The sequence below is a fragment of the Vulpes vulpes genome, chromosome 9 (genome assembly GCF_048418805.1).
Source record: "Vulpes vulpes isolate BD-2025 chromosome 9, VulVul3, whole genome shotgun sequence".
NCBI lineage: Eukaryota > Metazoa > Chordata > Mammalia > Carnivora > Canidae > Vulpes > Vulpes vulpes.
The window spans coordinates 57943438-57969708 of record NC_132788.1 but is presented as its reverse complement, the minus strand read 5'-3'; the positions used below and the strand labels follow the sequence as shown (position 1 = coordinate 57969708).

At 40.3% G+C, this 26271-nt stretch overlaps 2 protein-coding genes across 4 annotated transcripts in view; one reads left to right on the top strand and one right to left on the bottom strand.

Moving 5' to 3' along the window:
* CCDC174 (coiled-coil domain containing 174) lies at positions 1–26271 on the bottom strand. 2 transcript variants are annotated; one of them, XM_026016876.2, is made up of 11 exons: positions 25960–26271; positions 23177–23281; positions 22041–22141; positions 17597–17655; positions 15217–15394; positions 11887–11982; positions 10737–10879; positions 10268–10362; positions 6828–6960; positions 5019–5165; positions 1–3504 (listed from the first exon to the last, which is right to left on the bottom strand). In XM_026016876.2, the coding sequence occupies exons 1-11, from the start codon at positions 26170–26172 to the stop codon at positions 3206–3208; spliced, it is 1569 nt and encodes a 522-aa protein (XP_025872661.1). In that variant the 5' UTR covers positions 26173–26271; the 3' UTR covers positions 1–3205. The 2 variants fall into 2 exon arrangements, with proteins under 2 accessions (XP_025872661.1, XP_025872662.1); XM_026016877.2 differs by having other exon boundaries at positions 5019–5141.
* The window catches only part of GRIP2 (glutamate receptor interacting protein 2), a 135082-nt gene continuing 134241 nt past the window's right edge, over positions 25431–26271 (top strand). Inside the window, exon 1 of one of the 2 annotated variants that reach the window (XM_072720224.1) lies at positions 25431–26204. The gene's annotated coding sequence lies outside the window, so the exon portion shown is untranslated. The remainder of the gene's footprint in view (positions 26205–26271) is intronic. The other variant, XM_072720217.1, reaches the window with a different exon arrangement.

Sequence of the window (26271 nt, the reverse complement as noted above, 5' to 3'; positions counted from 1 at the left end):
TTTTGCAAGCAAACAAAATGATTTATTTAGCCAATTCAAAGGAACTGTATCAAAACAAAGGCCTAGAGGAAAGATTACAATTAAAGCAAACAATTCAAAGCCATTTCTGATCCAAAACATTTCCCTTAGCTCTACAAAGATATGAGTAAGGTGTGGTCATGTTCTCTGACAGGAGAGTTCACCACTCCTTGCCTCCAAGGTTAAACACTGGTGTAAGAACATCCTGAATGCTTAATGCATGCCTGGAAGAATGTTTATCAATCCTTTAGTTACTAATGTGGGGACTATATGTAGTTAGGCCACAGAGCATATTTAAAAAAAAAAATTTCATTCAGAGTTGTGCTATCCAAGACAGTAGCACTAGCCTCAAGTCTTCTGAGCATCTGAGATGTGGTTAGCATGACTAAGGCAACTAAAATTGTATTAAAAATTGCTATTTGATTTGGTTACTGGCAAACTTAGAAATGTTTGTGTCTGGAAAAACCCAGGTATGTGAATATTTTTCACTGTATATTCTAGGAAATATAAACACAGATCAAGTATTCCTGATGAAAATTTAGCAACTGAATTTAAATGTATCATCAGTGGATATACAGATTTCTTAACACTTGGTGTGAAAAGAAATACAAAAATATCTTGATATTTTTAATGCAATTAAATGTTGAAATATTTTGGATACACTGGATGAAATAAAGTATACAATAACGTTAATTTCACTCTTTTAATATGGTTCCCAGAAAACCGAAAATGAGGGCTTATGTCATATTTCAATGGGATAGTGCTGTTTCAAAAGTCTTGAGAATGTTCACGCCATCTGCTGGTTACACACATACGAAACAGGCCCGTGAGAAATGGTGAAACCGGAATTGTTTAACACTTGAACTCTAGGTCTGAAAGGCAAGAGGATGTAACTGGGCTCACAAAACACTGGACTACCTGTATGCTAAGAGAGGACGAGAAATGTTTATACAGTCTTGAAATCCCAGAGAAAATCTGACTTACTAAGACTTGACAGTGACCATGAGCAGATATGCAGACTGTTTCGTCATCCTAAGTTGGGCCACCCTGGCCCACAACAAAAGGTTATTTGGGGGTCCCTCTCATAACCAGTGACCACTGGGTCCTACAGGCCTGGGCTTACTGCTGCCTTAGACTAGCCTTCCCATCCCTTCTCCACAGACTCTCAAGTCCTTCTGCCCTACCTCATAAACATACCTTCTTTCCATCTTTCTCATTTGTCAGTTTTCTTCCTTCTCTTCCATCTTTTTCTTATGATTCTGGTATAACTAATAATCCTATTTTTTCTTTCTAGTATTCCAATTTTTTTTTCTGTCTCCTTTACCTTTATTCTACAACTGTTTCAGTTGGTTTTGTAGCTTTAGTTCCTATGTTTAGGTCTTCGATCCATTTTGACATTGAGTTGGCTTTGTTTATGGCCCGAGTTATGGGTCCAAATTCATTCTTTTGCATGTGGATAGTCAGCTGTCCCCAAATGATCTGTTGAAGAAATTATTCTTTCCCTATTGGATGGCCTTGGCACCAATGTCAAATATCCACTGACCACAGAAATATGGATTTCTTTTTGGACTCTCAAGGTTAGTCCATGGATCTAGGTGCTTATCCTATGTCTGTACAACACTGCTTTGATGCCTATAGCTTTGTAGTAAGTCTTGAAATCAGGAAGGAGTCCTCCAACTCTGTTCCTTTTCAAGACTGTTTTGAATATCCTGGGTATCTTCAGTTCCATACAAATTTTATTATCAACTTACCCTAAATTTCTGCAAAAAAGGTGGCTGAGTCAGTTGATTATATTTTTAAAGAGAGGTATTTGCCTGATCAGGCTGACAGAATGACCCTTAAGACGGGCAACTTTGCCTTTGACATGGAGTTAAGAGATTAAGTATGCAAGAATTTGGGATTTTCATCCAGTACTACTTGATACTGGAATGACAAGACTGAGAGCAGAGGACACTGGAAAAATCAAATTTGGAGCAAACATGAGCCTAAAGAAACTACATTTAATTCCCAGACTGCTGCTTGGATGCTACATTATCTTGGACAAGTCATTGACCCTCTCTAGGCTCCAGTTTGCAATCTGTAATGGGCACCCCCATCAGTACCACTGAGACCGTGTGGATCAGAGCCCACAGGAGGGCAGGCTCCTTCTGGAACTTGGAAGATCTGCTCTAGCATGTTTCTACAGGATTCACTGGCCTGGGAGGCAGCCATAGGAACCCTATGGGCCAATTCCCCCTGTTTATCTGGACCTGTGAAATCATAGGTGCAGCAAGCAGATGATGGGATGTTTTCAGGCACAGGAAATGCTTCTGGAGCTCTGCTCACTAACTCATTTGTTAGTAAAGATGAAGGGATCTCCCTGCCTCACTCCAGCCCAGGTCTATTTCAATTAGACTTCTGAGGAGACATGGCTCCTGAGAGTAATGAGGGCCTACAGTGGGTGCAGCAGAGAGGCAGGCCCAGCCGAAAAACTAACCCTTCAACTAAGGCATGTCTCCCTCTCTGACTAGGCCCGACAGCCTCCACATGGGCCCTGAGCAGTCCACACACTTAGTGAATGCCCACTAAGCATGCGTGGTGGCAATCACCATTTAAGATGGGATGACAAGAGAAGTCACTTCATCTTCTACCTTTCTGGATTATGAAGTTCTCCTCCCTTATCTTTCTCATCATTTTAAGTATTATTGCTTAATAGTCTACCAGCTTCAGGGTCCTCTTGGAGACTAGATCACCCTGGTCCACATAGTGTCCCCTCATTTGCCATTCTGACAGGCATACATGCTTCCTGACAGATACTCCATCAACTTATATGGAAACTGAATCCTTAGAACAAAGAGAGCTGCATGTTAGTATTTGCAAAAGGAAAGGAAAGGAACCTTTAAGGAACCCAAGGGAGTGGGTGCAAAACACAGTTACAAGCTCCTCAGGGTCATATATGACAGCTCACACATAAATCCAGACAGGTCTTCCTATCAATTAGAAAGAAATGAACAGCCAAGTGGCTACAGAATTCCCACGGTACCATTCACTTTCTTCCTTGATGACAAATCCAACCTGAAGTCTGTATCTTCTAGGGAAAGAACAGGAGGAGAAAGGTATAATTCAGTCTCTAAAGTTGTATTTTCCTCAATGTGGAAGGGGAAGGCACCATCAACAGTGTAGACCCAAGTCAGAATGCTTTTGAAGTTCATGTCACTTGTTTATAATATGATATCATATCATCCAGAGTTTCAAAAGTAACCGTAGGGGCTTGTGGTGAGCTGCTGGGGGCAGGAGTTGAAGGTGTCTGTGAAGAGCTGGGGCCATGGTTCTGGCCAGAGCACTGTCCTGGCTCACTCTGTGCTGGTGCAGGTCTGCTCCATGGCTGGCTACCAAGGGAACCAGTTCTCTTTTGACCCACAAAGTAATCTGATGGTGGGGCAAACTCAGGATCTCTCTCGGCCCGGAGATCTGACTGCCTCTTTGACCAGAACCCAAAGGAAAAATCTAATAAAAATAAGAAAGAATATTATCAGAACTGATTACTGAACCAGCTGAATTTTTACTGTTATTATTTTTCAATTATTATATACATTTCTTTTTTTTTCCTTTTTTTTTTTTAATTTTTTAATTTTTATTTATTTATGATAGTCACAGAGAGAGAGAGAGAGGCAGAGACACAGGCGGAGGGAGAAGCAGGCTCCATGCACCGGGAGCCCAATGTGGGATTCGATCCCGGGTCTCCAGGATCGCGCCCTGGGCCAAAGGCAGGCGCCAAACCGCTGCGCCACCCAGGGATCCCTTATATACATTTCTTAAAAGCCAACTCCCGTTCTCTGGAGAATAAGGATAGCAATACCATAATACAAGCTCTACATAATGCCTACAAAAATATAAGGAAGCAGGGTAAGAAAAGGGAGTGTCTACTTCCAGATGGGGAAAAATTCAAGGAAGGCTCTGTGGAGAAGGCTGGTAGGTTCTGGAAGTATTGCCAAAAAGGCACTAAAATTGTTTTTGAAAGATAGAGAGGACAGCCCCAGCGGCGCAGCGGTTTAGTGCCGCCTGCAGCCCAGGGTGTGATCCTGAAGACTGAGGACTGAGTCCCACATTGGGCTCCTTGCATGGAGCCTGCTTCTCCCTCTGCCTGTGTCTCTGCCTCTCTCTCTCTCTCTCTCTGTGTTTCTCATGAATAAATAAATATTAAAAAAAAAAAAAGAAATATCAAACCCTCAAATCATTTGCTTGACATGATGCAGGTACTTCACAAGACACAGATTTTGGCCTTTATTGAGTTTTAGAAGACACAAAAAAGTACCTGTCGAAATCTCATTTGGTATTTCTTTTTTCTTTCCATTTGGTGTTTCATCTCTCCTTCTAACAGCAGCACTAACCTAAGGCACTCGCCTTTCTGCCTATCTTTACCTGTGTTGGATCTTATCAGCTCTAACAGCAATAGCATGAGCTAATGTACTATTCTAATGATCTCACTTGAAGAGATATAAATCACAACCTACTCCAACAAGAAGCTGCTGTGGGCACAACAGTGTATTTACAGAAAATTTTGCGTGACCCAAAACAACCACATGCAAATCCACGTTAATAAGGCGGCACACAGACTATCCTCAACTGAATGCAAAAGAGACTGCTAAAGACTTTAAAACACCAAACCTTCTAAGATTTTTAGAAGTGGCTCCTGATAAAGGGCATTCCAAAGCTGTAAAGCCACATGAGGGCAGCACGAATTTTAAAAAACTTCCCTTGGTGCTTCTAAAAAAAATTGTTCTTTTGAAATGATGTATTTTGATCTTGGTCTTTCATAATCACACTTTCTAGTGCTCCTGTTTACAAACAGCTAGTGTCTGGGGACTACGAAGAACCCAGCTGGAAGATCTGGAGCAGTCCTTAAACCTCAAGGGGACACTAAGACTCATGAAAATGATATTCTGAGATGAACTAGAAAAATCTCCTGTGTAAGGCCCATCACTGGAAAGCGTTTATACCTTGGAGCTCACCCCCCTTACCTTTTCCTCTGTCCCACTCTCGGACATGGGGCACTCCGGGCCTGGTATCCTTCCTCTCCTGAACAATGACTTCTACTTTGCTACTCTGGGCAGCAGTACGTGGAGCTGGCACAGCCTCTGGTTCTGGTGGCAAAGATCCAATAACATCTATTTTTTGCAAGTGAATAAGACATCATTATAATAAAGCTTAAAGCTAGTTTAAAAATAAAAATTAAATAGAACATGTTAATCTTGAGAGTACAAGTAATAACCAGTATTAAATGAACACCTACCATGGCCAGGCAGTGGACTAAGTATACAACAGTGTATAATTCTTGTCATAACCCTAACAAAGTCAGTACTAGAATTCCCATTTTATAAATGAGGAAAATTAAGCTCAGAAATGTTACACAGGTAGAAACTGACAAGAGCCAGGATCAAACCCAGGTTGGATGGATTTCAAAGTCTGTTTCCCACTATGCCACCTCGCTTCCCCAGACCACCGGCTGAAGGACCAGAAATCCCTACTCAATTAAAGTAAGAGTCTCAGATAAAGCAAGGGGACCTAGGGTGATAAAGAGCTGAAGCATGGCAACAGGCTGTAAGCTATTCACCTTTGGCCAGATTTTTAAAGAAAATGGGTTTTTTTAAAACAGCTGTGGTGGCACTTCACATGTTGTGAAAATGACAAATGTTCAGGAGTAGAGCAGAAACAAACGGTATGCAACGCTTAACATGTTTCAGGGACCTAGCATTATACAAAACAGCAGAGGTGATTTCTCAGCTCTTCAATGTTTCTGGTCTCCTTTCAGAGCTAAACGAAGCTGTGTTCAGAATCAGAAGGGGCTTGGCACAGGTTTCTGTGAGGGCTGGAGACGCTGGCATACGCCCCCGACACCCATACCCCCTTCTCCTTTTGGAAACAGAATGCCCCCAGTTTCAGCTGGGGGTGTGGCCACCTCACACAGGACAAGCCATTCTGCAGCCCCCTGCAGCTGCATTCAGGCCAGTGGGATGTAAATGTGGGTTGTGTGTGCCTTCCACTTCAGATTGCTATGTAGCTGGTTCCTCTCCCCTCTTTCCCCTTCCCTGGGACAGGACCACAAACAAGTGCTGGGGAGTAATTGTCTGCCCTGTAGGGAGAACAACACTCTGGGAATGGCAGAAGCAGGAAGAAAGGAGGAAGCTGGGACTGGGTGACCATCTGGGGCAGAGCTACCATGTGCCTGGAAAAACACCAGCTCTAAAACATTAAAACAGACTTCCATCTTGTTTGAGCCAGTCCATGCAGGGGTCTCAGTCGGGACAGCTAAGCCCAGACTAGGGTAACTCATACGGCATGCAGGAAGCCTGTAGGGGGACAATATCTAACAGTGTTTCCACATGTTGTGACCTCTCATAAGCCGTCTAGACTCATAAATTCTTTCTTTTGACTTTGTGCATATATTTATTCTTTAAAATAAGTTAATGTATAATAACCAAAAAACATACATCCATAGCAAAAGAAAATTGGTCCAAAACATGTATGCACAACTAAACTTTATCTTAAAACATCTCTTCTCTAAGTCTCAGTTACTAAACCACACCATTCTATGAAGTAACACAACATCCTGTTAATATTTTTGTCTATATAAAAAAAATTCCTTGGAGTGTCACTCTTTATCACTTTTATTATAAAAAACTGCTCCTGGCAGTACCTTTGAGGGTACCCTGCTTGCTTAGAGAATAAAACTAAATGGCTCATTTCCATATTGCCAGTCCTATTCGTTGGGACATCAATGGAACTAAAATTTTTCCTTTTGAAGGTCAGACACATGAGCCACAATATACCTTTATTTTCTTCCTCTGCTCCATCTTCTTTTGACTTTTTCATCTTTTTTTGTCGGAGTTTAGCAAGTCTTGCTTCTAACATAGCCTTTCGCTTTTCCTTTATGTTCTCTCGTTTTGTTCTCTGATCTGTTGTCTGTATGTAACAGAAAATTAGAACATTATTTACTGTAAGCCAAATTCACAATAGTTCTGTTTAAAGGGATGAAATAATTTATTTTAAAAACAGACTAATTGACTTTCAAGCCACCTCTAGCCAGCTAGCATTGAGGTCTCCAAAACACAGACTTATGAGGTCTTCTTATACAAGCCCTCTGGAGTGTTTTCTAAGTTTAGCGACTGTTCACAGAGCATCCTGGAATGTTTCACATTCAAGGAAACCAACCAATTCTGTTCTCCTCCTTAATCTCTTAAATAAATCCCTTAAATAACTCTCTATTTTCTTTCCCAGGCCACTCCAAAAGTACCATATTTAAAACATCAAAGTTACATAAGTTACTTCTGAGCAGCTATAATTTTAAAGTCTGAAACACCAAAATAGAATAGCAATTACCTTCATGAAAGTATAATGGCATTGATACTGATAAATAATAGTGATAAAACTGTCACTATTTGCAGAAGACATGATATTACATATAGAAAACCCTAAGGCAAAAAAAAAAAAAAAAAAAAAAGAAAACCCTAAGGCCGCCACCCAAAAACTACTAGAATAAATGACTTCAGGGAAATTGCAGGGTACAAAATCAACATCACAAATCTGTTGCGGTTCTTAAAATTTTTTTTTTTTTAATTTTTTTATTTATTTATGATAGTCACAGAGAGAGAGAGAGAGAGAGGCAGAGACACAGGCGGAGGGAGAAGCAGGCTCCATGCACCGGGAGCCCGATGTGGGATTCGATCCCGGGTCTGCAGGATCGCGCCCTGGGCCAAAGGCAGGCGCCAAACCGCTGCGCCACCCAGGGATCCCCCTGTTGCGGTTCTATAGGCTAATAACAAACTATCAGAAAGGGAAATTAAGAAAACATTCTGATTACATCAAAAATAAAATGCTTAGGGATAAATTTAACCAAGGGAAACTATAAGGCAATGATGAAAGACACTGAAGACACAAAGAAATGGAAAAATATAGCATGCTTATAGAGTGGGAGAATTACTATTGATAAGGTGTCCATATTACCCAAAGTAATCTAAAGATTCAATGTAATCTCTAACAAAATTGAAACAAATGTTTTACAATAGTAGGAACAAGCAACCCTAAAATTTATGTGGAACCACAAAAGACCCTGAAGAGCTAAAGCCTCCTTGAGAAAGACGAACAAAATTGGAAGCATCAGGCTCCCTGATTTTGAACTATATTATAAAGCTATAATAATTAAACAGTATGATATTGGCATATAAACAAACACAGAGATCAGTGGAACAAAAAAAGCCCAGAAATAATTTATGACAGAAAAAGCCAATAATATATAGTGGGAAAAGGACAATTTCTTTAATAAGTAGTGTTGGGAAAACAAAACAGCCACATGCAAAAGAATGAAACTTGACCGCTAGCTTATACCATACACAAAAATTAACTCAAAATGGACTAAAGACTTGAACATAAGACTTGAAACTATAAAACTTTTTTGAAGAAAATATAGGCAGTTAAGCTCCTTAATATCAGTCTTGGCTATGATATTTTGGATTTGACACCAAAAGCAAAGGCAACAAAAGTAAAAATTAACATGTGGGATTACACTGAACTCAAAAGCTTCTGCACAGCAAAGGAAACCATTAACAAAATGAAAAGACAACATACTGAATGGGAGAAAATATCTGCAAATCATATATCTGATAAGGGTCAATACCCAAATATACAGAGAATTCACACAATGAATAAAAAAAAAAAAAAGACAAAACCTACAAAAACAATCAATCCAATGAAAAAACAGGCAGATGAAAAAAACAAAAACAAAAACAAAAACCCCGCAGAGGACCTAAACAGACATTTTCCTAAGGAATACATACATACAGATGGCCAACAGACACATAGACGCTGAACATCATTAATCATCAAGGGAATGCAAATCAAAACCACAGTGAGATATCACCTCACACCTGTTAGAATGACAATTATCAGACAGAAAACAACAAATACTGACAAGGATGTAGAAAAAAGGGAACCCTTGTGCACTATCGGTGGGAATGCAAACTGGTGCAGCCACAATGGAAACCAGTAACGGAAAGTCCTCAAAAAAGTGAAAAACAGAACTACCATAATGATCTAGTAATTCCACTTCTGTGTATTTATCTGAAGAAAATGAAAACGCTAACTCAAAAAGATATCTGCTCCATGTTCACTGTAGAATTATGTACAATAGCCAAGATATGGAACAACCTAAATGTCCATCAGTGGATAAATAAAGGAGTGTAGGTATGTGTGTTTATGTATATGTGGGATAGGGTATTAATTACTCAGCTATAAAAAAGAAGGAAATTTTGCCATTTGAACTACATGATGGATCTTACGAGCATTTTGCTAAGTCAGACAGAACTTATCATCATACTGTATAATCTTACTTATATGTGGAATCTAAACTCTACCCTCAAAATAAATCCCAAAATACCAGCTTATAGATAAAGAGAACAGATTGGTGGTTGACAGAAGTGAGGGTGGGGGGTGGGCAAAATGAGCGTAGGGAATCAAAAGGTATTTAAACTTGCAGCTACAAAATAAACAAGTCATGGAGATGTAATGTAGAGCATGGCAAACGCAGTTAATACTATAATGCATATTTGAAATCTGCCAAAAGTGGACCTTAAGTGTTCTCATCATAAAAAAAAAAAAATCTGTAACTATGTGATGATGGATATTAACTAAACTTAATGTGATCATTTCCCAATATACACAAATATTGAATAATTTGTTGTACACCTGAAACTAATATAATGTTATGTGTCAATTACACTTCAATTAAAAAGAAATAATAAAATATCTGGTTTATGGCGCTATCAGTATTTATTAAATATCAGAAATATCAATCTTTAATAAAATTTAAAGTTTATTTGACACACTTTTGTCCATCACTGCTCTGAATATTAACTATTAATAAATATAACATTACTTTTAAAAAAAGCCATTCTGAGTATTAATTTAAAAACCAGATTATGGGATGTCTGGTGGCTCAGTCAGTTAAGCATCTGCCTTTGGTTCAGATCATGATCTCCGGGTCCTGGGATTGAGCCCTGCATCAGGCTCCCTGCTTAGCAGGGAGTTTGCTTCTTCCTCTCTCTCTGCCCCTTCCCCACTTGTTTTCTCTCTCTCTCTCTCGTTCAAATAAGATCTTTAAAAATTAATTAATTAAAAAATAGATTGTTTTTGTAGTATGGTCCAACAAAAAAATAACTGCTCAAATACTTTTTTTTCTCAAATACTTAACATCAATTCTGAATTTAATTTGTACCTGTTCACGCAGCATCTCTAACGTTTTCATCTGCTTGTTTCTCAACTCCTTATCTCGGGCAAAGGCAAAATATCCAACACCAAGTTGCCGGGCCTCTGAAAGAAGTCAAAATTATTCAAAAGATTAGAGTTCCCTGATTAATAAATTAGACTCAGGCTAACTTCCTGCCAAAACAAAAGGAAATAGAGTGATATTTGGCACAAGTTTAAAAACAAACAAAAAAAAGGCAGCTAAACCAAAAAAAAAAAAAAAAATCCCTTCTTTGTGATTAATACATCCTTTGTTAGAAAGATATCCCCAATATAAGTAATTTTTAGGCTATGAAGTGAACAACGGGGATATTTTCAATTTCAAAATCAGCATCTTTTATTTCTACATAAGAGCTGCTGTTTTATGAATTTTTCCCTTTATGCTTGCCATTAGTTCAAGATATATAAAAAAAATTTTAAAGCCTGCAGGATGATCATACCATTTTCACGAATGTCTTCATAATGTATGGGCCCCATTGGCCTTTTCAAGGCCTCTCTTTCTTCTTCCTCCCACTGCTGGCGCTGAAGTTCTTTTCTCATATCTTCAGATAATAAGGTTTTCTCATTAGCAGGACTAACAAAACTAGTAGGGGAACAGAGCACAACTCTCTTTAGATAAGAACCATAAGATAGCAATGCTTCAGTTCAGTAACTGGATCATGGACAAGCAATTCTAGTTGATAAAGAAGACAGTTCCTTACAGAGGTTTCTAACAATACCACTGGGAAACTATATAAATGGTTTCCACCTTTCTTTAATCAAGCAGCCAACTTGTTACATTAGCACAACAAAATCTTGCCTAGGCACTTGAGACAAATCACTTTCCTTCCAACCCTGGTTCTGAGCTAAACGGGAGGAGGAACCAGAGCCTCCTTTGCATGGTCACCTGTATAGGGCCAAGGAAGCTGCATAATGCTGCAGTCTGGGCAGTGCCATCTGTCCTCTGTCAAATGGCTCAGGGCTTCTACACTTCCTTCTTTGGGTTGAGCCCAGGCCTATCTGAACCTGAAGGACCTGGACAAGGTGGATCTTCTCCCAACATTTTCCTCATAAAAACTGCCCTCAGTAAAGGGAATTTTATTCCCTGGAGCATGTGAGCAAGTTATCTTTTAGAAGTGTCTTAGGCCCTGTAGAAACAAATCTAGCTATAAGGCCCTTACTTCAAAATACAAAAATGTATAAAGAAAAAGTTAATAAACTAACCACCTCTCTGCTCCCACCTGCTGTGGGATAATCAAGTATATATTCCTAAATATCTTCTCCACAGACGTTTGTTTGCTGGATGGGCTCCTTCTATATTTTTTACTGTGATATCAGACACTCTTCCAAGTATTCAGATGTAGCTTCAATTCATCCTTTTTAGTAGCTACACAGTATGGATGATCAACTCTTTAGGCTGTTCCCTGAGTGTGGATTATGTGTGTATGTTAGCCATAAAAGAGTAGTACTTCAGCAAATATTTTTATATGTTAAGAAAAAACCTCCTTACCATATCATCGAAGATAATGAACTAAAAGCAGCCTCAATCGCAAAACAATCCCCATGTCTGCATTTCAGACCTGGTCAAACCTTTACATATCACACACTTACAGCCTCCCTTGAAGATTTTTGTCCATCTCCAGCAAATCTGGCAAATCCTTTTTCATACAGCGCCGAGATCGCCCTAAGGAATCCACATAATCCACCCTGAAATAAAAATGGAAACATGTGAAGAAGTCTTTGTACATGACATATGGTTCTCTAAGTTAGGGAATTGGCGCACAGTAAAAAAATTAATATAAGACTCACTACCAAGAAAAACTCTCAACCTGAGAGACCATTACCACCAATAAGAACATGCTTTTTAGGGATCCCTGGGTGGCTCAGTGGTTTGGTGCCTGCCTTCGGCCCAGGGCATGGTCCTGGGGTCCCGGGATCGAGTCCCACATAGGGCTCCTGCGTGGAGCCTGCTTCTCTTCTCCCTCTGCGTCTCTCATGAATAAATAAAATCTTAAAACAAAACATGCTTTTTAAAGTTAAAAGCTGACAATCAGCTCATTGTGCCCTTTTTCCAATCTTAGGTTCAGACACTGCAAAAAATGACTGATCATGTTTGTCTCTGATTTCAAAAACAATACCCCATCCAGACCCTTGCTGCAACATCTCAGAACTTAAACTCCAACCTAGTTTAGACAATTCCACATATTTTGTCAGCATCAGAATAACTTTGCTCTGTACCATTCTCAACTTGTTCATCTTCTCAGTCTTCCCAAATCTAACTTCTTATTCTTTCCTTTATTTCTTCTAATTGGTAGTCCTTTCCAACTAGAACATATTTTGAGGACACATTAATTAAGAGGAAGCCATGCAACACACATTTTGTACTGCAAAAGCATCTTGGGAGTGGACAAGTCTATTACCTTTTACTTAGTTCCTCTCTCTTCAACTTTACCCAAACTAGACAGCCAGGGGAACCAGGCAGACAGCAAGGCAAAATGAAAGAATCCAACTTCCCACAACAGGAAATATGCACAGATTCTCGCAGAAAACATTTCAATTGCACTATGATGCAACAGATTATTTTATTGCTTAATTATGGGTAAGGAATGTCCCAGCCTTTATCAGGGTGCTAAAAACACAGAAAGGGGTCAGTACTGCTAGTGCAACTCAAGGTCAGAGTCTCACGTGTGTGTGTGTGTGTGTGTGTGTGTGTGTGTGTGTGTGTGTGTGGGTGTGCGTGCTTTGCTTTTGTTAGCAGTTTCTTTCCTCTTACACATGCTGATTCCAATTGTTAGCCCACAATTTGAAAGCTAAATATTTGAGAATCTATTACTATAGTCCTAATGCTGCTTACCATAAGAAATAAACCTCCAAATGCAGAAAGCAGTTTCTTTCTTCCTCCCCTCCCCCCACCCTTTTTCTAATGAATAGAAAAAGAAAATCAACTAGCCAGATGGTCTGAGTAATTATTTACAGTATTTTTGTGGAAAGACTTTCCACCACCTGGAACTTAACTACTAAAAGGATTTTACAAGTAGTTACGGTTCTGGAGCTTAATTTAAAAACAAAAAAAGTGTTAGAACTGCTTGCAGTGCGTCTTCCTTCACCATATGGTGGCATGTGACACCTTCAATTGCCCTCCAAACTCTTCAAATCACTGACAAATTGCTTGTAATCATACAGGCATTAGTAAGAAAAAAAAAAAAAAAAAGACATTAAAGCTTTCAAGATGAGATTTCTGCTATGAAAAGCAATCATAGGCTATTCTGTTTCTGAAGAAGGTCTCTAAAATGTACAGATCCCATCAAAACAGAAGCGGCAAGACAGTAGTCAGCAAGTGCTCTATGTAATCAGCAATCACTGAGCAAGCTCCAAGGAAACAATTACTTGAGGTGTAAGTAATAAAGGGGGGCTCAGAGTCATGCCATCTTCAAAGAGCTCCAAGCTAAACCACGTGTCCATGAAACATTTCCTGACAACAGCAGGGAGGATATAGAAAGTACCTAAAGTTTTTCTCAAATCTTTTTTCTGGTAACGAGGCCAGTTGTGTGTCAACAATAAGGAAAAGGTAAGACCTAAAGGAGCTGGAAGTGTATCTAAGTGCTACTAGAGTCCAGATGAGGGAGAAATCACTCACACTAGAAATGATGAGGAAAAGCATCAATGGAAGAGACTGCATTGTATGTGCTTCTCTTTGGGTTGCTTGTAGCAAGTATGCAGCCAGAAAATCTTGCCAAAATATTTATTTTTAGAAAGCAGATAAGAAAACAGCTGTTCTATCCCAATGTGAATGTTATTTCTGGACCACTGTGGGCACCCTAAGTAGTATGAAGATGTGCGGTCCCTGTGATGCTCGTAGCTGGCACTGCTCCTCTTACATTCATAAGTGACTCCTGCCAACAGGGCCAATAGCTGACAAAAGTGCTACAAACCACCCTCAGCAGTTCCTAACAAAGACCCCAATAATGAGGATATCTGAGCCTGGAAGGGAAGATGGGTGGGCTCTGCATAAGCAGAGGGTGGGCAGGTAGGGTTATTCCCAGTCTGAAGACAAGTGTTAAGTACAGAAAATCATTAGAAAGGAATTTCCATTCTGTTCTCTTTATACTTATTGATGTATTTATTGGTCTCATAAGGAAAAGACAAGTTTGGCTTCCCCATCATTCACCTCTACGTAGATAAAATTTGGGACAATTTCAATAAAAGTTTACCAAATATCTGCTTATACTCCACAGACAGCAGTTTCTTGGGTAACTTAGAATACTCTTATTTGCTAAAGGGAGTTTAAGGCAAACAGGGAAACCAGGCTTCATTATCTGTTTTACAGGTGAGGAAACTGACCCTTAGCAAGGATGGAACTTGATCAAGGTCATACTGCCAGTGAAAGATGGATCCAGGGCTATGCAGGTCCAAGATCCACAATGCCTGTATCACGCTGCCAGAAAATGTCCCAGCCAAAGTAAGGTTTCCTGGACCAGCTCTGTCTGCCTCTTCTCTGGGAAATGAACATTACCACCAGCTAGACAGTGACTCTCCACAATGCCTGAATAATGACATAGGCAGCAGCCTGGGTAACAAAGGAACATGCTTCTGTCTAAACAACTCTTCCACACCAACAAAGCAAGTGTATTAATGCCTTCTGCATTTGGCTCAGTCTTATAACTATTTCTTCTTTGGAGTTACTGTTTCTGTATCTGTAAATCCAATATTAAAAGAAAGAAAACTGAGGAAGAATAAGGAGAAATGGTTTGATATACTTTTGGAAAGTAAACACAAGTCAGGGCTCCTGGCTGGCTCAGTCAATAGAGCAAGGGACTCTTGATCTTGGGGTCATGAGTTCAAGCCCGTGTTGGGCGTAGAGATTACTTAAAAAAAAAAAAAAAAAAAGTAAATGCAAATCTTAGAATGTTCACATGACCAAATTGTATCATTACTACCAACCATTCTTCACTGGGGTCCTGGGGAGGAGGTATATCTTTTTCAAAAAGATTTTCTTCATCATCGTCTCTTTCTCCTGCCTTTCCAGAATCTCTATTGGCACCAAACACCTCCATTTCTTTATGTTTGTCTATGATCTTCTGTGTGAAATCCACAAGGTACATATCTTCCACTTCTTCATCTAAGACAGAAAAATCAATTTTCAGATTTTTCACATTATTTTCAAAGAGGTAAACCACATATGGAATTGATATGAAGCAGTCACATTCACTGCTGGGCAGCTACACTGTCCCTGGATGGTTCACTAGTCGATGCATCCACCACCCCCAGCATCCCCTGAACAATTCAAAAACACAGAGCCACCACGGGACCTGACACGGAAGCTGCAAATAGACCATCAGAAACACATGACCACACAAAAAAGTCTTAAAAGAGCTTAAAGTTTTCTATTGCCTCGTCAATATAATGAGTGAGCAATATAGTGTCAGAATGCAATTTTAAGATAAAACCATTTGATTTCAAGAGACTCACACAACCAATGACATAATGCAGAAGGAGAATTGCATTGCTCATGTTGCCAGACTAGAGCAATAAACCTTTATTGCTATATATACCTCCTTAATCAAGGGACTACTGTTGTAGTATGATGTTTAAGGATCATAATATAGGGTAAAAGAAGTCATCTGAATTCTTTTCAAACCAATGAACACCACTTTCAGGCAAGGCATGGTGCCAGGGATCTGCGGGGCATACAGAGACATGTGGCTTGTGATCTGCTTGGGCTAAAACATACACTGAGGAGAGGGATGCCTGGGTAGCTCAGCTGGTCAAGTATCTGCCTTTGGCTTGAGTCATGATCCCAGGCTTCTGGGAACAAGCCCTGCATTGGGCTCCCTGCTCAGTGGGAAGCCTGCTTCTCCCTCTCCCTCTGCCCTTCCCCATGCTTGCGCACTCACTCTAATAAATAAAATCTTTAAACAAATAAATAATACACTGAAGGTTAAGTAACCATCCACAATTTTAATTTAACCCAGGATAGTTGACCTACTTACAATTACATTTACATGAAGTTTCACTACACTGGGTTTTATAGTCACTTCAGTTTTTCTCTGAGAACAGCAGTAATCTGTATGGAGTAGATACTAGGCTCCACATCACCGGGTACTGGTGGTAAACCCCAACACAGAGTGGAGAATAACTGAGGCTTCAAAACTCAAATTGCCCAAACCCGCAGGTCTATCCTATCAGGAGGTAGGCCTGCCATTCTGGATAGAACCAAATCCCCAAAGCCACAGGCCTTTGGACCTGATTTCTAGGTGAACAATAGAGTCAAGTTTGAATAAAGTAGAAGGCTTTAATTTTTCTAAAGCCACAAAATAACTCACATGGAAAAGAGATGTATTTCCCAGAGCAAAGTTATGAAACCACATAATAGTGAGGCCTTCTGGTTAACAGACACCCTGCTGCTTCTTCAGGAAGAAGACATGACCACTCCCCATGTCCCCCAGCTTTCAGAGTGACTGACTCTCCTACACTGGGCTCCCTGCCATGCAGGAAACATGCTTCTGCTACCCAGGAAGAGGGAGTTGGGACTGTCTGGGGAGCTAATGACCAGGGTTCCAGCCCTGCCTCTCTTCTACTGTCCCACTGTCCCCTCCCCTAGCCACGTAGTCTGTCCTGCCAACACTGGCCCTCTACTTCCTCTGCCGATCTGCTCCCACCACACTCTCCCTGCAGAATCCCTTTCTCCAGCTATCCAAAGCCTTTAAGACCCTATCAGAGCCTACCTTCTCCCTAAAGACTTCCCCACATGCCTTTTGGCGATGAATTATGCACTGCCTTGTAAAATCTCTTCTAATGTCATCTAATTGTAGGCTGGATTTTTTCTGGAGAGTGTGAGGAAAGGGGGATCTTTTTATTATTCTAGAAGCATTATAGGCACATCACACACAAAAAAATATAAAATAGGGAAAAGGAAACATAACTTGATATACCCCTTGATATACCCATAACTTCCCTGTCTTCTTTTCCACATAGCCATAATGGTTTATAATGGTAGTCTATTTAAGATCTCGTTTCCTACCTTTGCGTTGTTCTATGCCATTGTTCTCCATTGATGACAATTCCCTTGAGGGCAGAGGCAGAGACTCTGGCTTATACTGTTCTTGTTTGTTCCCTCATAGCACCTAACATGTGGCCTGGCACACACTGAGCAATCAACAATTATTGTGGATTTTCTTGTCTCTGTGCCAGCACAGAAAGTAACCCATATTAATCCTTAAATTTCCTCCCCCATTCTTAGTTATTCTAACAAATAACAAAATACTACAGGGCTGTAGGAATTTGAGAAAATAGAAAAGTATAAATAAATTATTATATTTACCTATAAAGTCTCCTTTAGTCATTTTTTCATATAATTTGGCTTTTTCTTCCAATTTCTCCCTAGGAGAAAAACAGACAGCATTAGAAATGGTCTAACATTAGCTACTAAGGCTGCCTGACTGCTGTAACCTGCACAATAGGCCTAGTCTGATGAGGAGGTGGCTGTAACTGGAGCTGACCACCCCACTCTGAGGGGATCCTCAGACCTAGTGATGCCCACTTTGCTGACTAAATATAAGTTCCATAGGAACAGGCTCATGTCACACGATAAGATGAACACTGGGTGTTATACTATATTCTGGAAAATCGAATTTAAATAAAATTTTTAAAATTTAGAAAAAAAAAACAGGCCCATGTTTCTCTTATTGATGACTGTATCCCAGTGCCTAAAATGATACCTGGCACAAGTTCTCACTCAATCAGTATCTGAAAATAATGAAGTAAGATTTTGAATGCAAATGCCAAGTGCAACCTAAGTTTAAAAAGAGAGAGAGAAAGAGAGGTGCCTAAACAAAAACATTTTCTGTATACAACCTTCCAAATGGATCACCAAATTCAATGTAACTCTGCATTACTGTTTTCAGACAAGGGTCCCTGGTCATCCATGACTTATTAGGCTTCTCTAAGGAGGCTAAAGACCAACTTCTTAGAAGTCTGTTAAAAATATGTCTGTTTTGGGATCCCTGGGTGGCGCAGCAGTTTGGCTCCTGCCTTTGGCCCAGGGCGCGATCCTGGAGACCCGGGATCGAATCCCACATCGGGCTCCCGGTGCATGGAGCCTGCTTCTCCCTCTGCCTATGTCTCTGCCTCTCTCTCTCTGTGACTATCATAAATAAATAAAAATTAAAAAATATATATGTCTGTTTTATACAGAACATGAATAATTTATTCATGACACAAACTAACAAAAAACAAACATCAACCCTGGTATTTCCATAAAGTAGCCTCTCTGCTCACATTAATTCTGGTGACATTTATTTTTTAGTGGGCACAGACCAAGTAAGACAGCTGGTAATTCTTTATTCTAGAAATACTTAATGATGGTAAAGAAAAGTCCCAAAGGGGTCATCTGAGCTTTTGCTTGTGAAGAATCACACTTAATCATAATGGAAAATTTCATATCTAATGGTGTCCTTGGACAATAAAGTCCCTTGTCATATGGCTGTGTGTTCTGGAACAGATTACTTCACCTCTCTTGTATCTCCCAATTTCAAAATTTGTAATAGATGAAAAAAACAGCACTGCTTCCTAGGGTGGTCACAGAAAGTAACTAGATCACAAACGAAAGCATGCCATCGGTTATGTCATCTGCTTATTGTCTAGGTCAGAAAGATTCCTCTCCCATTTTACACATTCATTCAACAAGTACTGCTTCCACACCTCCTCTGCACCAAGCATGTTTCAGGTGCTGAGGGCTCAGCAGTCAATAAGACAAAGTCCCCAGGTTCACAGAGTTTTTGTTATAGAAAGGGAGAAGGATGGATAATAAATCAATGAGAATGAGGATTTTAGACAAGTGCTGTGAAGGAAAGGAAATAAAAGCAGCTGTCATCCCTGGAGGCCCTTCCACTTCCAAAAGGTTAATTTGCTCTATTTCAGAGGGGGCTTAATGTAATAACCTGTGTCATTATAGAATCTTGCTGTGTTAATGAAAATACAACTTTAAAAAAATTAAAAAAAAAAAAACACAAAAAGCAGGCATCAGGACAGAGTAACCAAGAGGACACTAAGCTAGAAAAAGTAGCTTGCAGAAACCTCTTCGAAGGTGACATTTGAGCTAAGGCTTATAGAGCAAAAAGCCAACCATGAGAGGATCGTGGGAAGAAAGCAAGTGAGGCAGAAAAAAGAGGAGGCAGGAATGAACTTGGTATGTTCAAGTAGAGACCAGAGCAGCAGAGGATGCTGAGCAAAGGGGAGAGGGGCACAAAGTAAGGACAGAGAAAGACAGGTATAAGAACAGGTGAGAAAAGGGTAAAGAGTCTGGATGCAGGAACAGAAAGAAGAGAGCAGAAGAGTCTGCAAACCGGTAATGGAGATCAAGGAAGATGTCAGAGAAATGGCCACTGGATTTAGCAGATGAGGAAGTCGTTAGAGACTTCCGAGAAGAATTACTTCAATTGAATAAGAAAGAATGCTGAGGGCAAGAGTATGGGACACTTATCTGGAACCACTAGGTGCCAGACACTATGTATCTCCTTTAATCTTCTGAAAAGCTCCATGAGCTGAGTATGAACCACCTCACTTCATAGATAAGCAAAGTCTCAATGGAGAAGTAACTTGCCCAAGGCCATACATCCTCATGGGACTGCCCCTGCTTGTTTTGAGCTCTGGGGAGACACAGACCAAGGAAAGACTAGACTCCTCACAAGCACAGTGAAGCCCAAGTATTATGTAACAGACTACTGGATAGAAAAAAACCACAGCAAAGTACCCAGGAAAACTGTTATGCCGAGTTTATACATTTATAAAAAATAAAAAATTACAGTACCCTTCAACAAATTGGAATTCTGATAATATGTCCAGGAGGTGAGAAAGAGGTCTCAAAAATTAACATATTTTGTATGCTAAATATGTTTATTATATATTATACTGATATATATTTATTACATTATTGTAAATAACATAATGTGTGTCTGCTGGGAACAGGTCAAATGCCAAGAAAAACAATCCCCCAAATGCACTAATATTCTGCCTTTTTTTTTTCAGACCCAGAAAGAGCTGAGAAACCTTAATGACCACTGTCTGCAACTGCAGAGTTTTTATTACACAAAGATCCAAAAGCAATGAGTCATGACAGATACTAAAACTTGGGATTCTCTCTCAGTCGAGGGTGATACTGCAAATAAGGGAGAGTTCCTCTTTATGGAAGAATGCCACTTAATAAATAGAATGAAAAAATTAAGATGGATAGTTTAGAAAATAATTAGAAAAATAGTCACTTTGAAACCACCAACGTAGTAAGTATGTGGAAAGATATTAGTGAACAAGATATGCATAGTCTCAGAGTTTCCCTCCTTAGATTATCATTAATTACAAATGAGGAAGAGCATCTTTACAGTGGAAAAACCTAGCAGGCCTATCTTAATCGAGTGATCACGCTTCATCACAAATAACAATTCAAACCGACACTGTGAACCTCTTGCTGTCATCTAACAGGAACAACACATCACCTACATCATATTCTTAACCAAAAGCAGCTAATATGACTCTAATCAGATTGTGGGACACTGCAGATCAACAGGCCTAAGCTCTTCAAGAACAGATATGGTATAACAGACAACAAAAAGGCATGAGAATTATTCTAGATTAAAGGAGGCTAAAGAAATATGCCATCTGGCGTGCCTGGCTGGCTCAGTCAGAGGAGTATACAACTCTAGATGTCGAGGTTGTGAGTTCGAGGCCCACAGCGGGTATAGAGAGAACTACAAAAATAAATAAATAAATAAACTTAAAAAAAAAAAGTCATGCTATAAACAAAATTTCTCCCTGTTAAAAAAGGAAAGAAAAATATGAAAACTAAATGCAACATGCAATCTTTTAATTCTAGATTGAATTAAAAAAAAAAAACTATAAAGGACTCAAATGTACCAGAATAATTGGTGAACTCTGCCTATAGACCATATAATAAACTATTTAACACTATTTTATTAGTGTTAAATTTCTTGGGTATGGCAGAATACGGTTATGTAGGAGAATGTCCTTGTTCTTAGGAGATACATAGTGAAACATTTTGAGGCATGATGTTTAACAAAATTTCTCTACATACATACAAAGAGAAGAGAGAAAGAAAAAAAGAAAAAGTAAATGTGGAAAATCATTAATTCATGAGCTTAGGTAAAGAATATTAGAAGATTCATTGTACTCTTCTTTCAATTATTCTGTAGTTTTCAAGTTTTTCAAAATAAAACGCTAGGGAGAAATTTAGTTTCTAAATGCTACTGTCATACTACCTAGTAGCCCAGAGCCACACCACCACGGGACACTTCTGAAACACTTGTTGATAATTTTAGTGCCTAACAAAGGCTCAAAGTGGGACTGTTCCATCTTTCAGACTGAGATTATGTCTTCCCTTCTTATAAGACTATAAATACATCTACAAATTATATTATTTTTAGAGTCTATTTTATGTTTGTAGAGTATTTGACTGAAAAGATGACAAAAAAAATTTTTTTTTAATTTATTTATGATAGTCACACAGAGAGAGAGAGAGAGGCAGAGACACAGGCAGAGGGAGAAGCAGGCTCCATGCACCGGGAGCCCGACGTGGGATTCGATCCCGGGTCTCAGGATCGCGCCCTGGGCCAAAGGCAAGCACCAAACCGCTGCGCCACCCAGGGATCCCAAAGATGACAAAATTAAAACTGTAAATCCAGAAGCATAAAAAGAGAACTATCTTTGCCTGGATAGCCTCAGAAGCAACTACAGTGAGTAGAGCTTAACATTACCTTGCTTTGTCTAAAGTCTTTTGTTCCTCAATCTTCTGTTCTGCATCCTTCTCAGCTCGATTTGAAACTCCTGCATTCTGTTTGCTCCAGATGCTTGGTTTCTGCAGCGTATTTATTTCAAAAGACAAAACAGAAATACCAAGTGATTGCAATAAAATCCTTTCAGAAGAAAAAAAGCAGATTAGATCTTATGAATCAATGGAGAAAACTAGATCCAACAGCCAACCTACGTCATGCAAATAGACTGTATAAGAAGAAGCTGGAGCTAAAGGGAAAAAAATCCCTAAATTATATAAAGAATTAACAGGGAATTAACAGGGTGGTTCAGTGGCTGAGTGCCTGCCTTCAGTGCCTGCCTTCAGATCCTGTAGTCCCAGGATCAAGTACCACATCAGGCTTCCTGCATGGAGCCTGCTTCTCCCTCTGCCTATGTCTCTGCCTGTTTCTCTGTCTCTCATGAATAAATAAAATCTTAAAAAAAAAAAAAAAAAAAGAATTCCTTTACATAACTGTACAGTTACATATCTTTTATCCCCTGAATGATTACAACTAATTCAAGAAATGTTATAATAGAAGTGATAAACACCATTACCTATAAAATTAGCACACCATTCACAGCTCTTAAAGATCCTGATATTTTCTACTATACTACTGTATCATCTAATTGCTTATCTGTTTGGATTAATAATATACAGCTGATCTTCCACAAGAATGTACACAAACCATCAACTAAAACATGCACTTTCCAAAAAGAAGTGCTGAGTAATTGTATTAAAATGTGCTTTTAGGGGTACCTGGGCAGCTCAGTGGTTCAGCATCTGCTCAGGTCGTGATCCTGGGGTCCTAGGACCAAGTCCCACATCGGGTTCCCTTCTCCCTCTGTCTCTGCCTCTCTCTGTGTGTCTCTCATGAATGAATAAATAATAAAATCTTAAAAAAAAAAATTTAAAATATGCTTTTAAATGCTCTAATTTCTATTCTAATATAAAACACTTTATGCAGATGTTCACCTACAAGACAGGGATTTTCCCCTAAATTTTATATGTAGCAGAGGCCAGGACACTTTCAAAAAAGCTAAGTAGGGTACAATTCCCCCATATTTGGAATTGATGGAGAAAACTGTATCTTATTTTTACCTTAATAGTTGTTTTTGGTTTTCCCAAAACTCCAGAGTCTTTCAGAAGCTTTTCTTGTTTGAATTCTTCTTGTTTTCGGAAGAGTTCAGCTTTAAGGTCTACCAACTAGAACAAAACAAATAAGCAAAGACATGTAATTAATTCTAACAAGTGACTAGATTTCCAAGTTATTGTAATTCTCAAAGCAAGATTTAAAGTTCCCATTAATGGACAAAAATAGGTAGAAAATTAAATGTCTGTAGAATCCAGTACAAAGTAAAACCAAGTCCTACTGCATTCCAGCTCTGCTGGTAATGTATTTCTAATCTTCAACACTGGACTAAGGGGAAAGTGATTGGCAAAGTAAATGAAGTCTGCATCTGTTGGATTCAGATTGAAATTACAACACTGAACAAACCCCTTCTCTCTGCCTGACACCGTACTTGGCTTTTTCATACTGTAACCTCTCTTAATCTTCAAAATTTATTATTTCTGCAGAAAAATATCTTTGCCCAGTAACTGAGCGCTGAAGAACAGGATACAAACATGAAATAGATACACTCTTGCCTCAGTTACAATCTAATAAAAAAAAGGTAACTTATAATACCAGTAAAATGTAATAAAGACTTTAAGAGCAGAAGAAAACTGGGGCACCTGACTGGCTCAGTCAGTGCAGCATGAGACTTGATTTGGGGTTGTGAGTTCCAGCCCCACATTGTGTGTAGAAATTACTTAAAAATAAAACCTTTAAAACAGGGGTGAGGGTGGAAGAAAGCATCATAAAAGTTCAGCTACAGGAGCATTTCCTTCTGTCCAGAATGATCAGAGACAACTTTGAGCTGAGCCTTAAAAGGTGCAAAAGAGGCTCCTGGGTGGCTCAGAAGACTCTTGATGATTTGAGGGTCGTGAGTTTGAACCCCATGTTGGGTGTAGAGACTACTTAGTAAAAAAAAGACAAGATTTCAACAGCTAGAAATAACATGGTCTGAGTGAATGAGAAGAACTCCAAGTTTATGCATGTTCTAGAAATTGGAAGTTTAGCTGAATCATACAGTTCAAGAACAGCAAAGGCCAGGGCAAAGCGAACAGGGAAGTTGGGGTGAACTACCTCTCACTTGTACCAATCAGCACTGTCTACTCTGCAGAGAAAGATAAAATAAAAAGTCGAGATCCAGCTCCCTATAAATTAGATACTTACAAAGCACAGCATCACAGACTGAGTTTTAAGGGAAATCAAAATGACTGAGTTCAATGATTTCTATTTTGGAAGACATCAATCTAAAAGCAGCTGTTGTAGGGATTTAATAAGGACAGTTTCATCCCAGGACCTAATATTTAATATTTTAAATTTCTAAACACAAAAACTTTAGTCCCCCTTCTAAGCCTTCTTAACCACAACAATTTTCTAGCCACACATTTTCCTCTTCTATGACTATTTTTGAATTTTAAAATGAAAATGCTGGGATCCCTGGATGGCTCAGCAGTTGAGTGCCTGCCTCTGGCCCAGGGTGTGATCCGGGGTCCCGGGATCGAGTCCCACATCCGGCTCCCTGCAGGGAGCCTGCTTCTCCCTCTGCCTGTGTCTCTGCCTCTCTCTCTGTCTCTCATGAATAAATAAATAAAATCTTTAAAAAAAATAAAAGGAAGATGCTCTGAAAACTGCCCATTTCCACATGGCATTTCCACTATGGTTATTACTAATTTTAACCTGTGAGGACAGAATAACTTTTATATTTATAGCTTTTTGGTTTCTTATACTCAACCATAAAAAGCAGTACTGATTTTCAATATTAGACGAGGAATATCAGGACTCAAATATTGGAACACGTAGTTTTCTTTTGCACTCTCTTTGCATCCTGATACTTTACAGCAAATTGAAGATCAAATCAAAGATTAGGCAATTTGCTCCAATGTAACAGAAAAGGCAATGGTTTGGAGACAAAGAGCCTCGAGTGCAACAGTTCTAACACTAAGAATTCTGTATGTCAAGCTGGGGAAAGCCACGCTCCCTTACTGGGCCTGGATTTATCAGCTATGAAACAGGGATCTGGGGCGCCTGGGTGGCTCAGTGGTTGAGGGTCGGCCTTGGGCTCAGGTCGCGATCCCAGGGTCGAGTACCACATCGGGCTCCCTGCACGGAGCCCGTGTCTCCCTCTGCATGTGTGTGTCTCATGAATTATAAAACCTTAAAAAAAAAAAAAAAAAAAAAAAAGAACCTCAGACCAGGGCTATTAATAGCACCTGCTCTTTAACGAGCTGAGACGACTCGCTGAGTAGCGCCCAGGATCTTCCTCCGAGCAGCTAGTCTCATGACACCGCTCACCCCCGGCTGGACCTGCCAACCGCAGGCGCCGTAACCCGCGGGTGCGGTACCAACTGTTAACTCCCGGCCGGGACGCCGGGCGCCCTCGGATCCCGGGGAGGGCCCTGCTGGTCCCCAGCCCGGAAAGGAAGCGAGGACGCGCGCCGGGTCTGCGCAGCAAGCGGGGGAGACCAGGCTGGCCCGGACGCCGGGCACGGCTGTCGCACAGGGGAGGCCGCGACATTCTTAAGGGGGGAAACACCCGTTCAGGGCTGGATCTAAAGAGGGCCTCGTGGTCCAAGTGCACGTCCGAGCGAGAGGCCAGACACAGGGCCTGTAGGTAAGGAAGCGGGCCCGGGGCCCAGGCCGGGAACAGCCGGGTCCGAGCTGTTTGAGGGAAGGCCGGGTTGGGTCTCCGCACGGAAGAAACAAGGTCGAGACGCTTGTCTAGTGCAGGGGAGGAGAACTCGGAGCCCCGCGGCACTAGTGTACCCGCACTCACCGAGGAGGCCGTAACATCCAAGGGCTTTTTCCTCCGGTCCATCCCGGCGCCCGAGCGTCGGAGCCAAAGCGCGACCCGGAACGGCCTCCCGCGGGCCTCAAATGCCCAAGATCGGCACCACCGGAAGTGCCTGTTAGAACAGCGACGAGAGTTTACGACTCTGGCGCCATCTTGGAAAGGTCCGGATGTCGTGCGTCGTGCGCCTGCCACCATTTTGAGAGAGTCAAAGAAAGCCCAGTGTTAAGGTAAGACCGTCCTGAATAGAGAGGAAGGTTAACAAGGACTTGGTGTTGGCGCCATCTTGAGAAGGGC